At 34.7% G+C, this 18650-nt stretch overlaps 1 protein-coding gene across 1 annotated transcript in view; it reads right to left on the bottom strand.

Moving 5' to 3' along the window:
• The window catches only part of LOC134263688 (protein GPR107-like), a 35388-nt gene that overhangs the window by 7892 nt on the left and 8846 nt on the right, over positions 1–18650 (bottom strand). Inside the window, exons 4-10 of the mRNA XM_062746055.1 lie at positions 10230–10339; positions 6394–6467; positions 5554–5831; positions 3488–3592; positions 1285–1418; positions 375–450; positions 186–259 (exon numbers count right to left, since the gene is read on the bottom strand). Of these exons, the coding sequence (XP_062602039.1) occupies positions 186–259; positions 375–450; positions 1285–1418; positions 3488–3592; positions 5554–5831; positions 6394–6467; positions 10230–10339 (851 nt within the window). The remainder of the gene's footprint in view (positions 1–185; positions 260–374; positions 451–1284; positions 1419–3487; positions 3593–5553; positions 5832–6393; positions 6468–10229; positions 10340–18650) is intronic.

Below are 18650 nucleotides of genomic sequence, written 5' to 3'. Positions count from 1 at the left end.
CTAACGCACGATGACAAGGTTTCCCTTGTGTTATAGAGATTTGAACATCATGGATTTCTAATGGATTTCATAAAGAAAATTACACTGAATGTAATTTAGTTTCTGGAGGTGATCTTTCCTTTTCACACTAAATATATTTCTCAGTTGTTTTTAAGAACGAATAATGGAAAATAAGTTGGTCTTACAGATATACAATGTAGTACAATACTGCCCAGGCTTCCTCATGCATGCCTTCTACTGCAATAAAGTGCATGTTGACCTACAAAAAGAGTGATTAGTACTACAATGCTCATATGATCAGCTACATGACTGTATATTTTATTTCAATCTGTTGAAATATATGTAGTACTACATTTAATCATTTATGTACTTACAGCATTAAAGAGATTTGAGAGTGCCTTCACCATCACCACCGCAAACATTAAATAATGCATTGTGTATACATCCTCCCTACAAGTAAACAACAGTGACTCAATTCTGCAGGAAAATATGAATACATTATGAAGTATTTATAATACTGTGCAGCACACAGCCTTTGCCCTAAAGATTCCTTGGACAGTAAAACTAACAAAGTTAACATGAAATATACTTGTTAAAATTAACCTGTAAATGTTGTTCTACATGTATTTGTAAGATCCTTACAAATTATTAAAGCAGTTAAATTATGTACATAGGTTCATTCCCAACTCACAACTATTACAGCTGCCACTTATCAAAGTTCCTGTCATTATTTTACCATTTCTTTTTTTTTTATTCATTAATACACTGAGCTTGAAATTTTACCATTGATTCCAATCATGCAAAACTTCATCTTTTTCTCAAAAACTCTACCATGGCCTAAAGTTAATGATTAATTGGTGGCCATCTACTGTTATGTTTATAAAACATAATGTTATAAAACACATTTTGATTGGCTAATACACTGATGTTTAAAGCAGTAAAACGAGCATATTAACGAGCGTGAAAGCTTTTCATTGTGACGTCATAATAGAGCGACGCAAAAACACAATGCTCCGTGACGTATTTCATATCACAAAACTCAATAAAATAAGATGTAAACAACAAACAGAAAGCATAGTTTGCATTAGAATGGGAATAACTATCTTGTAATTTGGAATGCTGATTTAACGGTCGCAAACGTCCGTATTACTGGCTCCACTTAAATGTGTTGCTGGTAAAACTCAGATTGCGACCGTTAAATCAGCATTAACGGTCGCAAATACCAAACTACAAGATAGTAATTCCCTAAATTTAAAGTTTTTAAGATAGATTAGAATCTCTTACTTAACGCGGCGGAGAATCACCATCCACACAATGCCAGCGATGAAGAACAGGACGGAGAGAGTAAAGAAGAGGGCGGGGATAGGAATCTCCCCCGCCGACAAGTAGTTCCCGTCATTAGTCTCCTCTATATCAATCTGAAAGGAAAACATAGGTAATCAGAGATTACAGAGCTCACCTCAACGAATGTTGTCTTTAAATAAGGCAAATTCACACAATTAACCAACAAAAAGTGTACATTCCAAAAATGAAAATATTTAAGCAATTTTGATCTGATACTTTGAAATAGACCTACATAAAAAATTTAAACTAGTTCTTCTTCATGAAAATGTAATCAAAATCCAGCATCTAAGCAAATTTGAGAATTTTCATCTCTTGATGAAAACTTTAACCTGTTCACTCAACCAGAAAATGTAGGTCAGATTCAGCATCCGAAGCAAGTCCGGTAGTGTGCATCCTTAGATGTATCATCCATGCAAGTTTGGTCAACATAGGGCTTATAGTTACTTGGAAATGAAACCTGCACTAAAAACTATAATCTGTTCACTCAACCGGAAAATGTAGGTCAGATTCAGCATTTGAAGCAAGCCCGGTAGTATGCATCCTTAGATGTATCATCCATGCAAGTTTGGTCAACATAGGGCTTATAGTTACTTGGAAATGAAACATGCACTAAAAACTTTAATCTGTTCACTCAACCGGAAAATGTAGGTCAGATTCAGCATTTGAAGCAAGCCCGGTAGTATGCATCCTTAGATGTATCATCCATGCAAGTTTGGTCAACATAGGGCTTATAGTTACTTGGAAATGAAACATGCACCAAATACTTTAACCTGTTCACTCAACCAGAAAATGTAGGTCAGATTCAGCATCCGAAGCAAGCCCGGTAGTATGCATCCTTAGATGTATCATACATGCAAGTTTGGTCAACATAGGGCTCATACTTACTTGGAATTGAAACCTGCACCAAAAACTTTAATCTGTTCACTCAACCGGAAAATGTAGGTCAGATTCAGCATTTGAAGCAAGCCCGGTAGTATGCATCCTTAGATGTATCATCCATGCAAGTTTGGTCAACATAGGGCTTATAGTTACTTAGAAATGAAACCTGCACCAAAAACTTTAACCTGTTCACTCAACCGGAAAATGTAGGTCAGATTCAGCATCCGAAGCAAGCCCGGTAGTATCCATCCTTAGATGTATCATCCATGCAAGTTTGGTCAACATAGGGCTAATAGTTACTTGGAAATGAAACATGCACCAATAACTTTAACCTGTTCACTCAACCGGAAAATGTAGGTCAGATTCAGCATCCAAAGCAAACCCGGTAGTATGCATCATTAGATGTATCATCCATGCAAGTTTGGTCAACATAGGGCTTATAGTTACTTGGAAATGAAACCTACACCAAAAACTTTAACCTGTTCAATCAACCGGAAAATGTAGGTCAGATTCAGCATCCGAAGCAAGCCCAGTAGTATCCATCCTTAGATGTATCATCCATGCAAGTTTGGTCAACATTGCGATTATAGTTACTTGGAAATGAAACCTACACCAAAAACTGCACCAAAAATGTTAACCTGCTCCAAAAACATTAACCTGGTCATTCCTTTGCTGAAATTGCAGCATCTGAAACTTTGACTGATACAATGAAACACATTAGAACCATCTTCCATGCACGTCTAATCAATATAGGACATAGAAGTACTTAAAAAGAAAACTGCTCCAAAAAACTTAACCTTAACCTGGGACGCCGACACCGACGCCGAGGGTATTACATAAGCTCCCCCAACTTCGTTGAGGTGAGCTAAAAATAGGCATTCCTGATAGTAGTGAACACTGAATTCATATAAACTACAGACTGATTTTTATTATACTACTGCCAATAGTTTTTCTTTCCTACATCATGTTGAGGACAATTAACCAAACGAAATGTTTAAGCTAAAGCAATTATAAAATCCTAAAAAGTTAATGGCTAGAAAACTTTGCACTTCACTAAACAGACAAATAATTAAGTCAATTATAAGATATTACAATGTTTTTCAGACAGATGGATCAAATTTTATCTGGTTCAGATTGATAAATTTTTATCTTTCTTTTTTAAACAATATGTATTCATTCTTCTATGGATGTACAAATATCTAAAAGGGAAGCAAAGATACTGGACTCCTGATTCACTACTTATTGGATATTACACTGCTCATACCTGCATTTCAAATGTTGCATGGACCCCTTTTTCATACTGAAAGCAATTGTGAAAGTAGAGATTGTACAGCCCTTCCTCTTGGTCATTGTCTACATTGATTCCAAACTGAAAGTAGAGAGATAACTATTAAATTGGTATTTTTGGATACCATACCACAGGACAAATTACTGTGTATATACTTATTCATGAACTGGAGTATGTGGCACAAAAGATGATGCTAAATTATGAACCCCAATTTCAGTAGGTACTGTAGATTCCTAATTATACGCGAGGAATTATACTGACACGCAAAAGAAACGCAACAAGCAGTAATGTACAATATTTGATTTTTTTATCCTATGATTTTCAAAAGCGAATAAAGTAAGGCTAAACTCACTTTTAAGAACATCAGAGATTTTATAAAAGTGTTAAATCTTTATCTTTTAACTTTACTAAGTAATGTATGACTGTTAAAACACCCCCCTCCCAGCCATTCAAGTAAAATTTGCAAGACTGCCCTAAACAACAATTGCAGCTTAATTTCTACGATACAAAAGGTTCATTAATATCGAGATCTGAGCGAAGAAATTATTCTTTGGCATTTTTAAATGCCAATTTTTCAGTTGATTAGGTCGAATTTTCTCTAACTTAGAGCAGTGTACCCACCCTTTGACTTCCGGTACAAGGACTGTCCTTAATGCATATGATACGAAAGACCCTGTTGAGACGTAATGTAGTGAAATTCCGCATCAGCAACTCTCCATCACCTTTACATTGAAATTTTCCATTTAAAGCACTGGAAATGTGTACATAAGCCATTTTGAAGTAGCCTCAGCATCGTTACGGGAAACGAAAGGAGAGTTTATTTTTTGAAATATTGCTGCATTGCTTATGATGAACAGTAAAAAAAACTTCAAACTCAATAATATTGCCAGATTTTTGTTAAACATGCAATTTTTGATTTCTGTTAAGCAGACTCAAACTTGACTTCCGGTTATGGTATGGAAATCGTTTAATCGTTAAATTACCGATGTTTACCAAATTGAAGATATTCATAATTTTAAGATACAAATTCTTTACTTTACATAATTATTTTCCCCTAAAGTAGGGTGTTGCGTTTCTTTTGCGTGTCAGTATAATTATCGTGTAATTTCGCAAGAAGCATCACTTGCAAACTAAAATTGCTCGCTTTTATTTTTATGGTTCTAAAATCCATGTAAATTCTCTTGATCAACCTTCCATTCGCGAATAATTATTCTCGCGATTTGACGTTAAAGAGCCATTTCATGATAATAACTACTCGTGAAAAATAAGGAATTTACAGTACATAATTATAGAATGTACTATACGTGAAATCAAATGAAACTCAGCTCTCTTGTAAAAAACAGGAAAAATCACTGTAATTTTATCAGGTGTATTATAAATAATATTTGCTCTGAAGTAGTATTCAGTACGTTGTATGGCAAGAAACTTGCAGTTATCTAACTTACAACTGCTCTTTTGAGGGGGAGTTAAGGAAGCTCTAAATCTCACAAGATTTATCAGGCATAACAGTGTTTACAGTAGTGAGTAGTGACAATCAAATGATTCAAACAATCAGTTTGCGAAAGTACAATATATTGCCAAGGGTTGATCTCCAAATAGTAGATTGTCAAATAAGGAAAGTTGATAGAGTATTTTACCAGCTTTCAATAGTAACGATTTTTGATGAAAATTTAATGAGAAAAGTGTGCTTTGTAAGATGTAATGAAAAAATGTAATAAATGAGGAATAGCTCCTCTGAAAGATTTATTAGGCTAGTTCAGTGAATGTTTAGCAAGACATTTCACCAGGATTTCTTTCTCATCTGTCATAAATTCCACAATAATCGATCTTGCATTGTATTCAACGGCACGTTGCCCTGATCTATCAGACATTTCCTACCTTCACCGCAAGAGAGTTCTGCTCTAAGTTAGGTAATTGAGATATCAAGTATTAGAATGAGATTATCTTCAAATAGAATTTGATTAAAAATATTAAAACTGTAAAGGTAGAGACTGAAATGTGAAATACAACTCTTTAAAATCAGTATGTTGACCAAAACTTACAGATACAGAGTGTCCGTTTTTAAGATTCCCTTGAATAGGTAATGGTTCTGGGTGTAGGGGGTCTGTCTTTCGTGTGGTTGTCTGAGGTGGTACTACACTGGGGGGAGGTTCCCTCACCCCTTCTCTTCGCTGGAGGCTCTTCTTCTGTGTAGATTTTGTCCCACTACCTGGTGCACTTGCTGGGGGTGGATCAGTGAATTTTGCAGGTGTTATTTTGCGCATCATTGAAGAGTCACTTAAACCTTTACCTGTGTTCCCTTTAGTTATAGATGATCTCCCTACAATAAAAAAAGTCAGCTACGGTACTACAAAGTCCCTATTAAAGAATACAATTGCATTTATCTGCTACTTTTTATGTAATAAAATAGTGAACACTGCATATACAGGTTCACAGTGGTAGTAAGAAGCATTTTTTATCTGGTGCATTCATAAAATGTTGCAAATCAATCAAAATACTCATCTAAAATTATTGAAAACTTGAAAAAAATTCTGAAGTAAGCATTGGGTTTTTGTAGTTTCTACACGCAGTTAGTTTACGAGAGTTCCCTCTAACATGTCTAACTTAGAATTCTTATACACTGAGCCTTAAATCTTTATTCCACTATCCTTTACCATTACTAAACATATTCTTTTTTGTGCTATTAGAAGAAATGTAAGTAATAACAAAAGATATACAAAAACTGGCCAAACTATAGGACACCTGCATTTTTAAGGTGAAAATCAGAAAAAAAAACCTTTCTATTGAACTTATAACCTTATTCTAAGCCTTACAGATTCACCACTAAGACATTAAAATTAAGAGCCTTAAGCTTTCAGCTAAAAAAGGATGATACGGCTTACCAGAAATTTTCATACGAGCCTTTGCTGAGATGTCCAGCATTCTAATATCTTTACCATACTTCTGGATTTCCATCCTGAAAAAAAGAGTACTACATGTATCTATGAACATTTATGAACCAATTCAGAAACCTGTTACTCAAATGAAATATATTTCTGGGGTATATTTAAAAATCTATATTAAGTTGGCAATTACTACAACTGAAACAATTATAATTCTATGAATGACATCTTTAAAATTTTGCAAAATAAGAGGCCCATGGGCCTTAAAGGTCATGTTAATATCAATGATTTTTCTGTCTATAACCACTGTAGGCCCAGAACCCAAGCTGCTTTAATGCTTTAAATGAAAATTTTTACTGTTAGAGTGAACACACTGAAGTGTGTTTATTGATCTTCTCGAATTTTGTGATGAGAGAAAATTATGAAATTTAAAAGCCATGTAAAAAAAAACAATTTTTTTCATAATAATACCGGTACCTGTACCAGTACATAAAATACTTATTCATACTCAAATTCATTACTTTAAAAACCAGAAGTCTCTGTCAAGACTGAAGCTCTACTGGTTTGTACTTATAGCAAAGGAAGAGAAAAGTACTTAAGCAGTTGGGAATTGAAACTTTACAACAGCAATAAAGAGAATAATGATCCTTGATTAAGTTTCTTTATGTTCTTAGTGTAGTCTACTTGCATGCCACGTTATATAATAATCAGACTAAAACTATTTGGAGTAGCATTTTGAGAGTATTTAACAGAAATTTCTATTTTTAGTAACCACGGCAACACCATTCATCGCAGTCAAAAACCGATATACAGAATTATGTATCTTAGTGTAGTCTACTTGTGTGCCAAGTTATATTGAAATCAAACCAATACTGTAGGAGGAGTGGCATTTTGAAAGAATTTCACAGAAATTTCTATTTTTAGTAACCACGGCAACACCGTTCATCGAAATCAAAAACCGATATACAGAATTATGTATCTTAGTGTAGTCTACTTGAGTGCCAAGTTGTATTGTAATCAGACCAAAACTGTAGGAGGAGTAGCATTTTGAAAGAATTTCAAAGAAATTTCTATTTTTAGTAACCACGGCAACATCAATCATCGAAATCAAAAACCGATGCACAGAATTATGTATCTTTAATTAGTGTAGTCTACTTGTGTGCCAAGTTATACTGAAATCAGACCAAAACTGTAGGAGGAGTAGCATTTTGAAAGTATTTCACAGAAATTTCTATTTTTAGTAACCACGGCAACACCATTCATCGAAATCAAAAACCGATATATAGAATTATGTATCTTAGTGTAGTCTACTTGTGTGCCAAGTTATATTGAAATCAGATCAAAACTGTAGGAGGAGTAGCATTTTGAAAAATTGTTTACAGACAGACAGACAGCTAGACGGACAGACGGACAGACAGACAGCTAGACAGACAGACGGCCGTATTACTATCGCATAAGCTCTTCTGGTCTCTGACCAGTAGAGCTAAAAATCACAATATAAACAACCATTTTAAAAGTTTTCCTGTACAATACATTAGAATGGAAACACAGTTATAGATTCCTTATAGAACATCTTCACTAACCAAGGTTTACAATCTCTTCTTCTCCTCTTTAGTGGAAGGGCACATATTTACTGAACAGATATCTAATACAAATCATAACCCTTGATTAGCAAAGATGAATGCTGAGCATATATCTAATACAGATCATAACCCTTGATTAGCAAAGATGAATGCTGAACAGATATCTAATACAGATCATAACAGAGCTCCAGATAATTTTTTACCCCAAAGTGTATTTACTCCCTGATTTTCAAATCAATGCAGATTTTGATTTTCAGCAAAATGATTGAGGAGTATTTTGTTTATTTGTATAAATGTTTTGACCTTTATTTTGATTTTGAGCTTGTAATCGAAATATAAGTGATTTTGAAGAGGGAAAAAACTACAAAGGTCAGTTCCTGCATTTATTTAAATAAATTTTGAAAATACCAACAAGACTTTTTGCTAAAATTGGGAAGCATTCTTTTTTGACAAGGAAGATGATACAGTAGGTCAAGGTACCATAGAGTCAGAGACACAGAAAACTTTTTCTCCATTTAAGATGATATCGTATCAAGAGTAAACTTAGAGAAAAGACTCTTCATTAATATGGCAAGTTGAGAGAAATGTAAAATTGGCAATGAACCCATAATAAAAAAGTTATGCCTAGTGCATAGTCTTTCTATTTACAGAAATTGATTTTAATCTAAATCTCTTGATTCTTCCTCCTGAAATAGAGATCGTCATCAGCATTACTAGAATATTCCTGGTCACTGAAAGGCTTTTAAATCTGTACTTTGTTTGGAGAAAAATCAAACAATGAGTTAACCTCAATTTATATCATTAAGTAAGTTGTACTTGTATTCTTCAACCTGTTGTACGCAGTGCTTTCATGGTGTAAGGCCATCCTTAAAAAATTGTTTTTTTGCGGTAACGCGACCGACTCACCAAAATCCACCCGACTTGATTTTTTTTATCGGTTCAAAAATATTCTTTTTTTTTTTTTTACATATCCATTTTCCGTTTTTATCCGATTGATATTTTTTTTTACGTCTCGGTTAAACCGACGCTTTATCTTTTCCCCAAGTACTATTAAAACGGCTTCTTGATCTACAAATTTAGAGATGGCGTCCAAGAAGGTTGCGGGAAATATTGACTCTATAGTTCTGTCAGTTACAGTAAATTTTAAAGGAAAAACATCTTAATTACTTACTTAATCAAAATCTTAAACCTCGTAAATATCACACCCCCGAAACACTAGATTAGTGTGGAGTCAGTTATTTGAGGTACGTGGCTGATGAGAGTCACTTTTTAAGGAAAAGTTTGCCTAAAAAGAACTGATCAGTGATGTGTTCTGATATTTGAGCAATAAAAGATTGAATTCATTTAGAATGCTTTAATTTTCCTGTTTGAGAAGTAAGGTGAAAATTGAGACATAGTTAATACCTCTATATCATCGAAATTTATTTCTGACATTTTGTCTCAAAAAAAAAAAAAAAAAAAGCCTACCTACCTACTCACACCTAAAATGATGAGGCGCGTTACCGCAAAAAATAAATTTTTTAAGGATGGCCTAATGCTTATCTACGATTGCTAATGTGTAATTGTACGCTCTATTTTAATTTTCAATGCGTATTTTGTAAAATTCAATGTGTAATTCTGCTAATACCCACCTTTTCTGGAGCTCTGTCATAACCCTTAATTAGCGAAGATGAATGCTGAACAGATATCTTATACAGGTCATAACCTTGATTAGTGAAGATGAATACTAAATAGAAATCTTGTACAGATTATAACCCTTCGTTAGTGAAGATGAATGCTGAACAGATATCTAATACAGATTATTACCCTTGATTAGCAAAGATGAATGCTGAACAAATATCTAATACAGACTATAACCCTTGATTAGTGAAGATGAATGCTGAACAGATATTTTGTACAGATTATAACCCTTGATTAGTGAAGATGAATGCTGAACAGATATCTAATACAGACGATAACCCTTGATTAGCAACGATGAAAGCTGAACAGATATTTTGTACAGATTACAACCCTTGATTAGTGAAGATGAATGCTGAACAGATATCTAGTACAGATCATAACCCTTGATTAGCGAAGATGAATGCTGAACAGATACCTATAAATATAAATCAATATTTCTTAAACAAGAGGTAAAAAAAAAATCTTTGAAAAACAGACAAACCTATTGAATGCTTTCAATACACTTATGGTCAACTGAATACATGTACTGTAAGTTCAATAAAGAAAACTGAGTGATTTGTGTACTGTACTTACTGTTTGTTGGAAAACTTCATCCTGAAGAAGATGATGGACATGGTTTTCTCTTTGAATATACTGGCTGGGTTGTTTAGGGAGAGGATACAGTTCTTCCCTTGATTGTCCTCCTATAAACAAACAAGTTAGCATCACCTTGTTATACAATGTCAACACAAGGACTTCTAAAAGTAGTAAAAAAATTTCAAAATCTATAACAAGAGGCCCAGGGGCCAAATCGCTCACCTGAGCAATTGGCTAGGAAAAAGCACACATGAGATCAGAACTGAAAGTTTACTGAAAGGGGGGGGGGGTGCTTGAATTTTAACCCCCCAGGGGGTCATGATTTGAACAAAGCTTGAATCCACACTACCTAAGGATGATAAGTGATTCCCTAAAAATATCACTAAGCATGGCTTTAAAGTACTAGAAAAGAAGATTTTAAAAGGTCTCCCTAGATATTCCTATGTAAAACTTTTATCGGCCATTTGGCCCCACCCTACCGCCGGGGGTCATGATTTGAACAAACTTGAATCTACACTACCTGGGGATGATTCCACGGGAGTTTCATCTTTCCTGTCTCAATGGTTCTTGAGAAGAAGATTTTTTCTATATATTCCTATGTAAAACTTTGATCGGCCATTGTGGCCCCATCCTAACCCCGGGGGTCATGATTTGTACAAACTTGAATCTACACTACCTGAGGATGATTCCACATGAGTTTCATCTTTCCTGGTCCAGTGGATCTTGAGAAGAAGATTTTTAAAGATTTTTCCTAAATATTCCTATGTAAAACTTTGATCGGCCATTTTGGCCTCACCCTAACCCCAGGGGTCATGATTTGAATAAACTTGAATCTACACTACATGAGGATGATTTCAAATGAGTTTCATCTTTGCTGGCCCAGTGATTCTTGAGAAGAAGATTTTTAAAGATTTTTCCTATATATTCCTATGTAAAACTTTGATCGGCCATTTTGGCCCCACCCTACCCCCTGGGGGTCATGATTTGAACAAACTTGAATCTACACTACCTGAGGATGATTCCATATGATCTTCATCTTTCCTGGCCCAGTGGTTCTTGAGAAGAAGATTTTTAAAGATTTTTCCTATATATTCCTATGTAAAACTTTGATCCGCCATTTTGGCCCCACCCTACCCCTGAGGGTCATGATTTGAACAAACTTGAATCTACACTACCTGAGGATGATTCCACAGGAGTTTCTTCTTTTCTGACCCAGTGGTTCTTGAGAAGAAGATTTTTAAAGATTTTTCCTATATATTCCTATGTAAAACTTTGAATCGGCCATTTTGGCCCCACCCTACCCCTGGTGGTCATGATTTGAACAAACTTGAATCTACACTACCTGAGGATGATTCCACATGAGTTTCATCTTTTCTGGCCCAGTGGTTCTTGAGAAGAAGATTTTTTAAAAATGCCATTATTTTTTCTCTAATTCATTATTTTTCTCCCCTTGGAAAAGGGCGTGGTCCTTCATTTGAACAAACTTGAATCCCCTTTACCCAAGGATACTTTGTAGCAAGTTTGGTTGAAATTGGCCCAGTGGTTCTTGAGAAGAAGATGAAAATGTGAAAAGTTTACGACAACGACGCCAACGACGACGACAGACAACGGACAAATTTTGATCAGAAAAGCTCACTTGAGCCTTTGGATCAGGTGAGCTAAAAAGGACTAAGAGAATGCAAAGATTGGTAAAACAGTCTTTATTCAAGAACTTTGCAAGAGCATGAAGAATAAATGTCTTTGAACAGTGAAATCATTTTAAATTTATCATTTAATAGGAATTGTATGAACATAGTGTCATCTTCAAGTGCTTTATGAGTTTTGAGACATTAGAATCAAATATACAGCAAAATTCGGTTAGTATGAACATGGATATTGCGAATTTATGGATATAGTTAAGTCATCTTGGATCCCCAACTATATAAATTTTATGAATTTCTTATACGGTCATAACGAATTACGGATATAGCAAAGTAATTTCATAGGTCCCAGTGACTTCATTATAACCGAGTTTTGCTGTATTTAATTTCATTGACTCCTTTTTCTAAATACTTGCATTATACCAGTATTTTTTTTGAAAAAGAACCAACACATGAAAACTTTGCCATGTTCCAATGGTTGTCTTCAAATGAATTTTATACTTGTTCCAAGATTTTTTGTTTTCACTTACAACTTTTTTTACTAACATCATGATCATATTAATTTCTCCTTTTGGCCATCACAAAATTAAACTAACACACAAAAATAAATTCATTACACATTACCATTTTAACTCTTTACCTCTGCATGATATAGCATGACTATGATGCATATGGGGCCAAATATTTCAACCACCATTAACAGGGTTGACAATAACATTTTTAGGCTCTAGTCCACGCAGCACTGTTAAGGCTAGAAAAAGGGGGCGGGGCCTAATTTATACGGGAAAAGTTTACTGTATGTCACAGAAAAATATGACTTTTAGATATTCCTCATAATACCAGAAAATGAAATAAATTGCAACTTTAAACTATATTAGCATAATAAACAACAATAAAACTTGTCAATGCATTAAAAACAGTTGCTAGTTAAAAAATAAATCCCATCAGGCCTTATGTGCTCAAAGCACAAAGAGGAGTCAGGACTAAGAAAGTAAGTTAAATCCCATACAGCTGGTTATAAACAAATCACTGATCGCGAAGAACTTGTCAACATGACGTCATTTTGGTAACAATGACGCAATTCATGTGCTGTGAGAGGCAGATTGAGGAATTATTTAACAATGAAAAATGCGTTTTATTAAACAGAATATTATTTACAGGTTTTAAGGAGGCTGGGGGGTCAACAAATTAACCACAAATTAACCATCAGATTTAACTTATTTTTATAGATACGGTATCTTAAGCTGTCAACAATCATTTGGCAAAGAAAAAAATCATAAATTTTAGTTTTAAAATTTGATCATTTTTGTATATTTTTATATGGAGCTCTTCTTTTAAAGGAGATCGAAATAGTCTGAAAATGGCTGCCACCCCCCAGCCTCATTAAATAGGCTATTAATACCAGTGTATATCCTTTGTTTTGTGTGATTATTCATCAACTATCGAGAGAATGTATTTAATTAATTTTTTCGTGTTTTTATGTACAGGTTAGGTATATTTTACATCGAGATGCCTCAACCATTAAATCTTTCTTTCGCAAGAGCATACACTAAATAGATCTTAACAATTTTTTGAAAATAGATAAAGAATATTTTCCTTAACCTAAAAACTGCTGCTGCTTTCTTTAAATCGAGAGCGTGACTTTACAAGTACACAAAATATTTGGTGAAAGTCAAACATATTTCAATATTAGCATATTTACTTGAAATTTTAACTATTAAAACGCGAATTATATTCAAAGCAGCAGCACTTTCCAGAAAGTACAAAATATGCAGAAACAATTAATAGATTGAATTTTTTATTTCAACTAAGGTATGCCCTTGCGATATTGAAATTTGTTAATGACCAACATTCAGTGTACGTACTATGCATTCATCACATGACTGTCCATCGATGGGACCAAACTTCATACAGTACAGAGTGGGTTATACTATGCTATTTCCATAAGTATTTAAGAACTGTGATCATGAAACAGCTTAATAAAAATAAATTCGTTTTTAAAAAAAGTTCTCATTCTAGCACGTCTATTTTCCATTGATTTCTCATAGTAGGCCTTAACAGTGCTGCGCAGTCGGACTAGTGCTTTTTACTTTTACTAGTCCGCACACAATATTATGAGTCTGTCAAAATAAATAAATAAATAAACTAGTGCTAATTGTAACGGGGACCGTTACAGATGTTCCCCAAACGCTCCCCAACTCCCTTTTGGTGCCAATTTCCCAGTAAGCTTCATTTAATAAGACAAACGCTATGCATTTGAGAATTTAACAACGTTTACCTAGAAGTGTAGCAAGTTCATTCAAATTTTAGCTTGCACGCGTGCACATGTAAATGCATGTACATAGTGACCATATCATCTTGTCTACACTCTATATAATTTAATATACCAATTATTTAAATATTTAATCCAAAAGTATTAAAAAATACGCTCATTCAAGAGGCGTTTTTAGTCATTTCACGTGCACGCACGTGCATACATGAACATGGTGACAATACCTTCTTGCAGAAGTCCATTACATATATCTATGTTCTAAATCCCAACCCGTTTGGTTGAAAACCAAGAAAGTTAAAGCTGTTTAAATTTAAGCCAATCGGATTGCAGCACACGTACACTCACGTGTATGCATGTGCATGGAGACCATGCCTTCTAGTTAAAGTCTATTATATCTATCTATGATCCAAATCCCATCCTGTTTGGTGGATAACCAAGGGAGTTATAGCTATTTAAAGTTTGAGCCAATCAGATTGCAGCGCACGTGCATGCACGTGCTTTCATAAAAATTGCTATATATCATATTGTAGAATATCCTAATACATGGCAAAGTTCAAAATTTCAAAGGATTTTGTCAAAAAACAAGAAAGATATTGAGACTTTAGTTTCAGCCAATCAGAGTGAAGCGCACGTGCATGTGCGTGAGATCTTGCTATTTTGACCATGTCATATTGTCTATGTTACTAATATATCATAATATTATGAGTTTCAAAGCATTTCATCAAAAATATAAAAAGTTGCGCTTATATCCATTATATAGATCATTTCTCGTGTTGCACGTGCGCGCTCTTGCAAGCACGTGCGCGCAAAATGACCTTCGTTCCGCAAATCTACATAACATGTCTACTGACCCTAAAAACATTTCACCTTAGTCGGATGTATAGTTAACGAGATCATTCGCGGACAAAAAAGTGCCCAGGAAGAAGAAAAATAATAATAACTAGATACGATCTCGTTGCGAGCAACGAGAGGTCTTCCGTCCGATTCCGTTAAAAAAAAACCGTGAAGTCGAGATGAAAATGTAAAAAAAATCATTGCACTCAAGGGGGATTGAATCCAAGTCGCCAGCATGAAAATCGAACGTGCTAAATATTACACTGTTGGGACCTCTGCTCTAAATATTTTTGTATATACCTCTGTATAACAGTGCTTTTGTTTTAGAATTATAAAAGGCTAGTCACTATTCATAATTTCTCGCAAACGCCACGAGTTAATCTTGGCGCCTTTTCTTTGAAATGTTCTATTTAATACGTGTGATAGCTTCAATGAAATAAAAAACCGTTCATGTAGCCTAAAATTCGACGATTAGAAAGTATATTTAACACATTTTACAAATTCCATATAGTATGTAAGCAAGTAACACTTTTTTTTACTTTGAGAACCAGCCAAAACCAATTATAGAAGACGTTTAAAAAGAACGTAGTTTGACACAGAATTGCAACGTAACTATGACGTGAAAATCCAAGTATTCCTTTACATTTCATTTGTCCCTATGTAACTTTCGTTCAAGCAAACGTTCGGCTGCCTCCGTAAATCCCTATTGCGAAATGTCGGAGTTGACAGAGACGGCCGCCATTTTGGACTCGCTTCAGATTTTTAATTGTTAATATCTAGAGTTTGGATTTATCAATATTCAAATAAATCATAAAGTAAGCAATATAAGAAGGGTCTCTATTACCATTCCAAAAATAAATGAAAAATATTGAAAAACAAAAAAGTTAGAAAATGCGGACTTTTTAATTTCGCTTCCGGCAGCAACCGAAAGTACCGACGACACACGAATAGGTGATTCGTCATATCTAAAAGTCATCATCTTTCATTTCTAACAAGTCTCCAGTTAATATCTTAAACCATTTTCGAAAAAAAGGGGGGACAAAATTGCATTTTAAAATCAGAAAAGTGTCAATAACTTGGAACCAAAAGTGAGTATTCCAAATTTTCCTATCCATGCCACAACTTCATATAATGACGCATAATTCCTGAAAGTTTCATTGAAAACCACTGAATAGTTTTCGAGAAATCGCGTGCACAAAATTTTGGGGAAAAAAATAAGAATAATAATAATAATAATAATAATAATAATAAGAAACAGTAGAATCACTAGAAGGTCTTCCGTGAAAACGGAAGACCTTAACTAGAGCAAAGCTCGTTGCAAAGCAACGAGTAGGTCTTCCGTCCGGTTTTGACCGGAAGTGCCGGAAATGACATCAACAAAAGAAAGCAATGAGCTAAGTCGTCTCCAGTGACTTTATACTTTTAATTTTGCATCAAAACCCTCAAAATCAGCTATTTTTGGCTACTTCCGGTTTGAAAGGAAGTGAGGACGACGGTCGGAAAATTAATTTTTATGCTTGCAGAGACGTATGTTATCCAAAAACTTGTCAAGAACGGCAAAAATACGCGTTTTCCGACTACTTCCGGTTTGGCATCAAGTGACGGCGTCGTCCGGAAGTGACGACGCCGGACGTAATTTGATGACTTCAATAGATTGAGCTTGACATTTTGAACAACTTTGCTTCTTTGACGTATTACGAATTCTCAAAACTTTTTGAGATATAAAGGAAAAACTTTCGGCCCCTCTAGTCCCTTAATTTTAGGGGCCAGCCCTTTTTTTGAGATATCATTTGAAAGATCTTGCAATTCTGCACTTCTTTTGTTTTATATGTTTTAACAAAATATTTCTAGGTAAAAAGATATCGTAGAAAAGGTGGTTAAAAAATTGAAATTCGCGATAGGACTATTTTCGCGCCATAGCGAGCGCCGACGTGCGGCACTTCAGATAGAAATGAAATAAATTTTACATATCTATAGACTTCGGACTATCATACCTGAAATTTTCAGGTTTCTATCTATAGCCATTTTTTAGAACGTTCGAGGACAACCTGACCCTTCAAAAATCATAAAATCGGCAATATCTCCAAACCGGAAGTGACGTCATCAAATCGAAAAAAAATGCATAAGGTTCAAGTAATGTTACATAAGTCCTGAAAGTTTCATGGAAATCCATCGAGCCGTTTCCGAGAAATCGCGTGCACAAAATCGGTAAGAAAAAAAAGAATAATAATAATAACTAGAGCCGAGCTCGTTGCAAAGCAACGAGTAGGTCTTCCGTCCGGTTTTGACCGGAAGTGCCGGAAGTGACGGAACAAAAGAAAGCAATGAGATAAGTAGTCTCCAGTGACTTTATAATTTCAATTTTGCATCAAAACCTTACAAATAAGCCATTTTCGCTACTTCCGGTTTGACCGGAAGTGACGACGACAGACGGAAAAAATACTTTTTATGCTCCCTGAGACATATGTGACCCAAAAACCTGTCGAGAACGGCTAAAAAACGTGTTTTATGACTACTTCCGGTTTGGCCGGAAGTGACGACGCCGGACGTATTTTGACTCCCTCAGTACATTGAGCTTGACATTATGAACAACTTTGCTTCTTTGATGTATTACAAATTCTCAATGCTTTTTGAGATATAAAGGAAAAACGTTCGGACCCTGTAGGCCCTTAATTTTAGGAGCCAGCCCTTTTTTCGAGATATCATTTGAAAGATCTTGGGATTCTACACTTCTTTTGTTCTATATGTTTTAACAAAATATTTCCAGGTAAAAAGATATCGTAGAAAAGGTGTCAAAAATTTTGAAATTCGCAAAAGGACAGTTTTCGGGCCATAGCCAGCGCCGACGTGCGGCACTTCCGAAAATAATGAAATCATTTTCCCAAATCTATAGACTTAGGACTACCATACCGGAAAATTTCACGTTTCTATCTATAGCCATTTCTGAGAACGTTCGCGGACAACCTGACCCTTCAAAAATCACAAAATCGACAATATCTCCAAACCGGAAGTGACGTCATCAAATCGAAAAAAAATGCATAAGGTTCAAGTAATGTAACATAAGTCCTGAAAGTTTCATGGAAATCCATCGAGCCGTCTTTGAGAAATTGCGTGCACAAAATCGGTAAGAAAAAAAAGAATAATAAAAGTGAAAAAGAAACCTAAGAATAACAATAAGGTCTTCCGCTGAAGACGGAAGACCTTAATAATAAAAGTGAAAAAGAAACCTAAGAATAACAAGAAGGTCTTCCGCTGAAGACGGAAGACCTTAATAAGAAACAGAGTAAAAACAATATGTTCCCAAACTTCGTTTGGGGAACATAATAAGAAGCATAAACATTGCAATGTACCCTTTTACTTTTTTAAAATAAACAAAGCATTTATTTAAAATGTTTACTTTAAAATTTGTTAAAATCTCATGATCAGGAACTATGATCGTATTCCCGATCCACGTTTTTCTCTTTACATGATTACATCATCCAAACGTCCGACTTCTCATACTATATCATGATCGTTAAAATGTTTAATTTCATACCAATGAGTCCTAAAATTAAGTGCCGAATTGACTCAGAATTTAGAAGGTCGTTAAGTTATCTGTTATCAATGTAAAATGAAATAATCTGCATCAAGAAAAGACATAACATTTTTATTGTCAATTTATTATGTCAAGTG

Source organism: Saccostrea cucullata, unplaced genomic scaffold, assembly GCF_032062105.1.
Source record: "Saccostrea cucullata isolate Sc308-1 unplaced genomic scaffold, CSIRO_AGI_Scuc_v1 ctg648, whole genome shotgun sequence".
Taxonomy (NCBI): domain Eukaryota; kingdom Metazoa; phylum Mollusca; class Bivalvia; order Ostreida; family Ostreidae; genus Saccostrea; species Saccostrea cuccullata.
The sequence above is the reverse complement of the archived record's forward strand: the minus strand, read 5'-3'. Positions and strand labels throughout refer to the sequence as shown.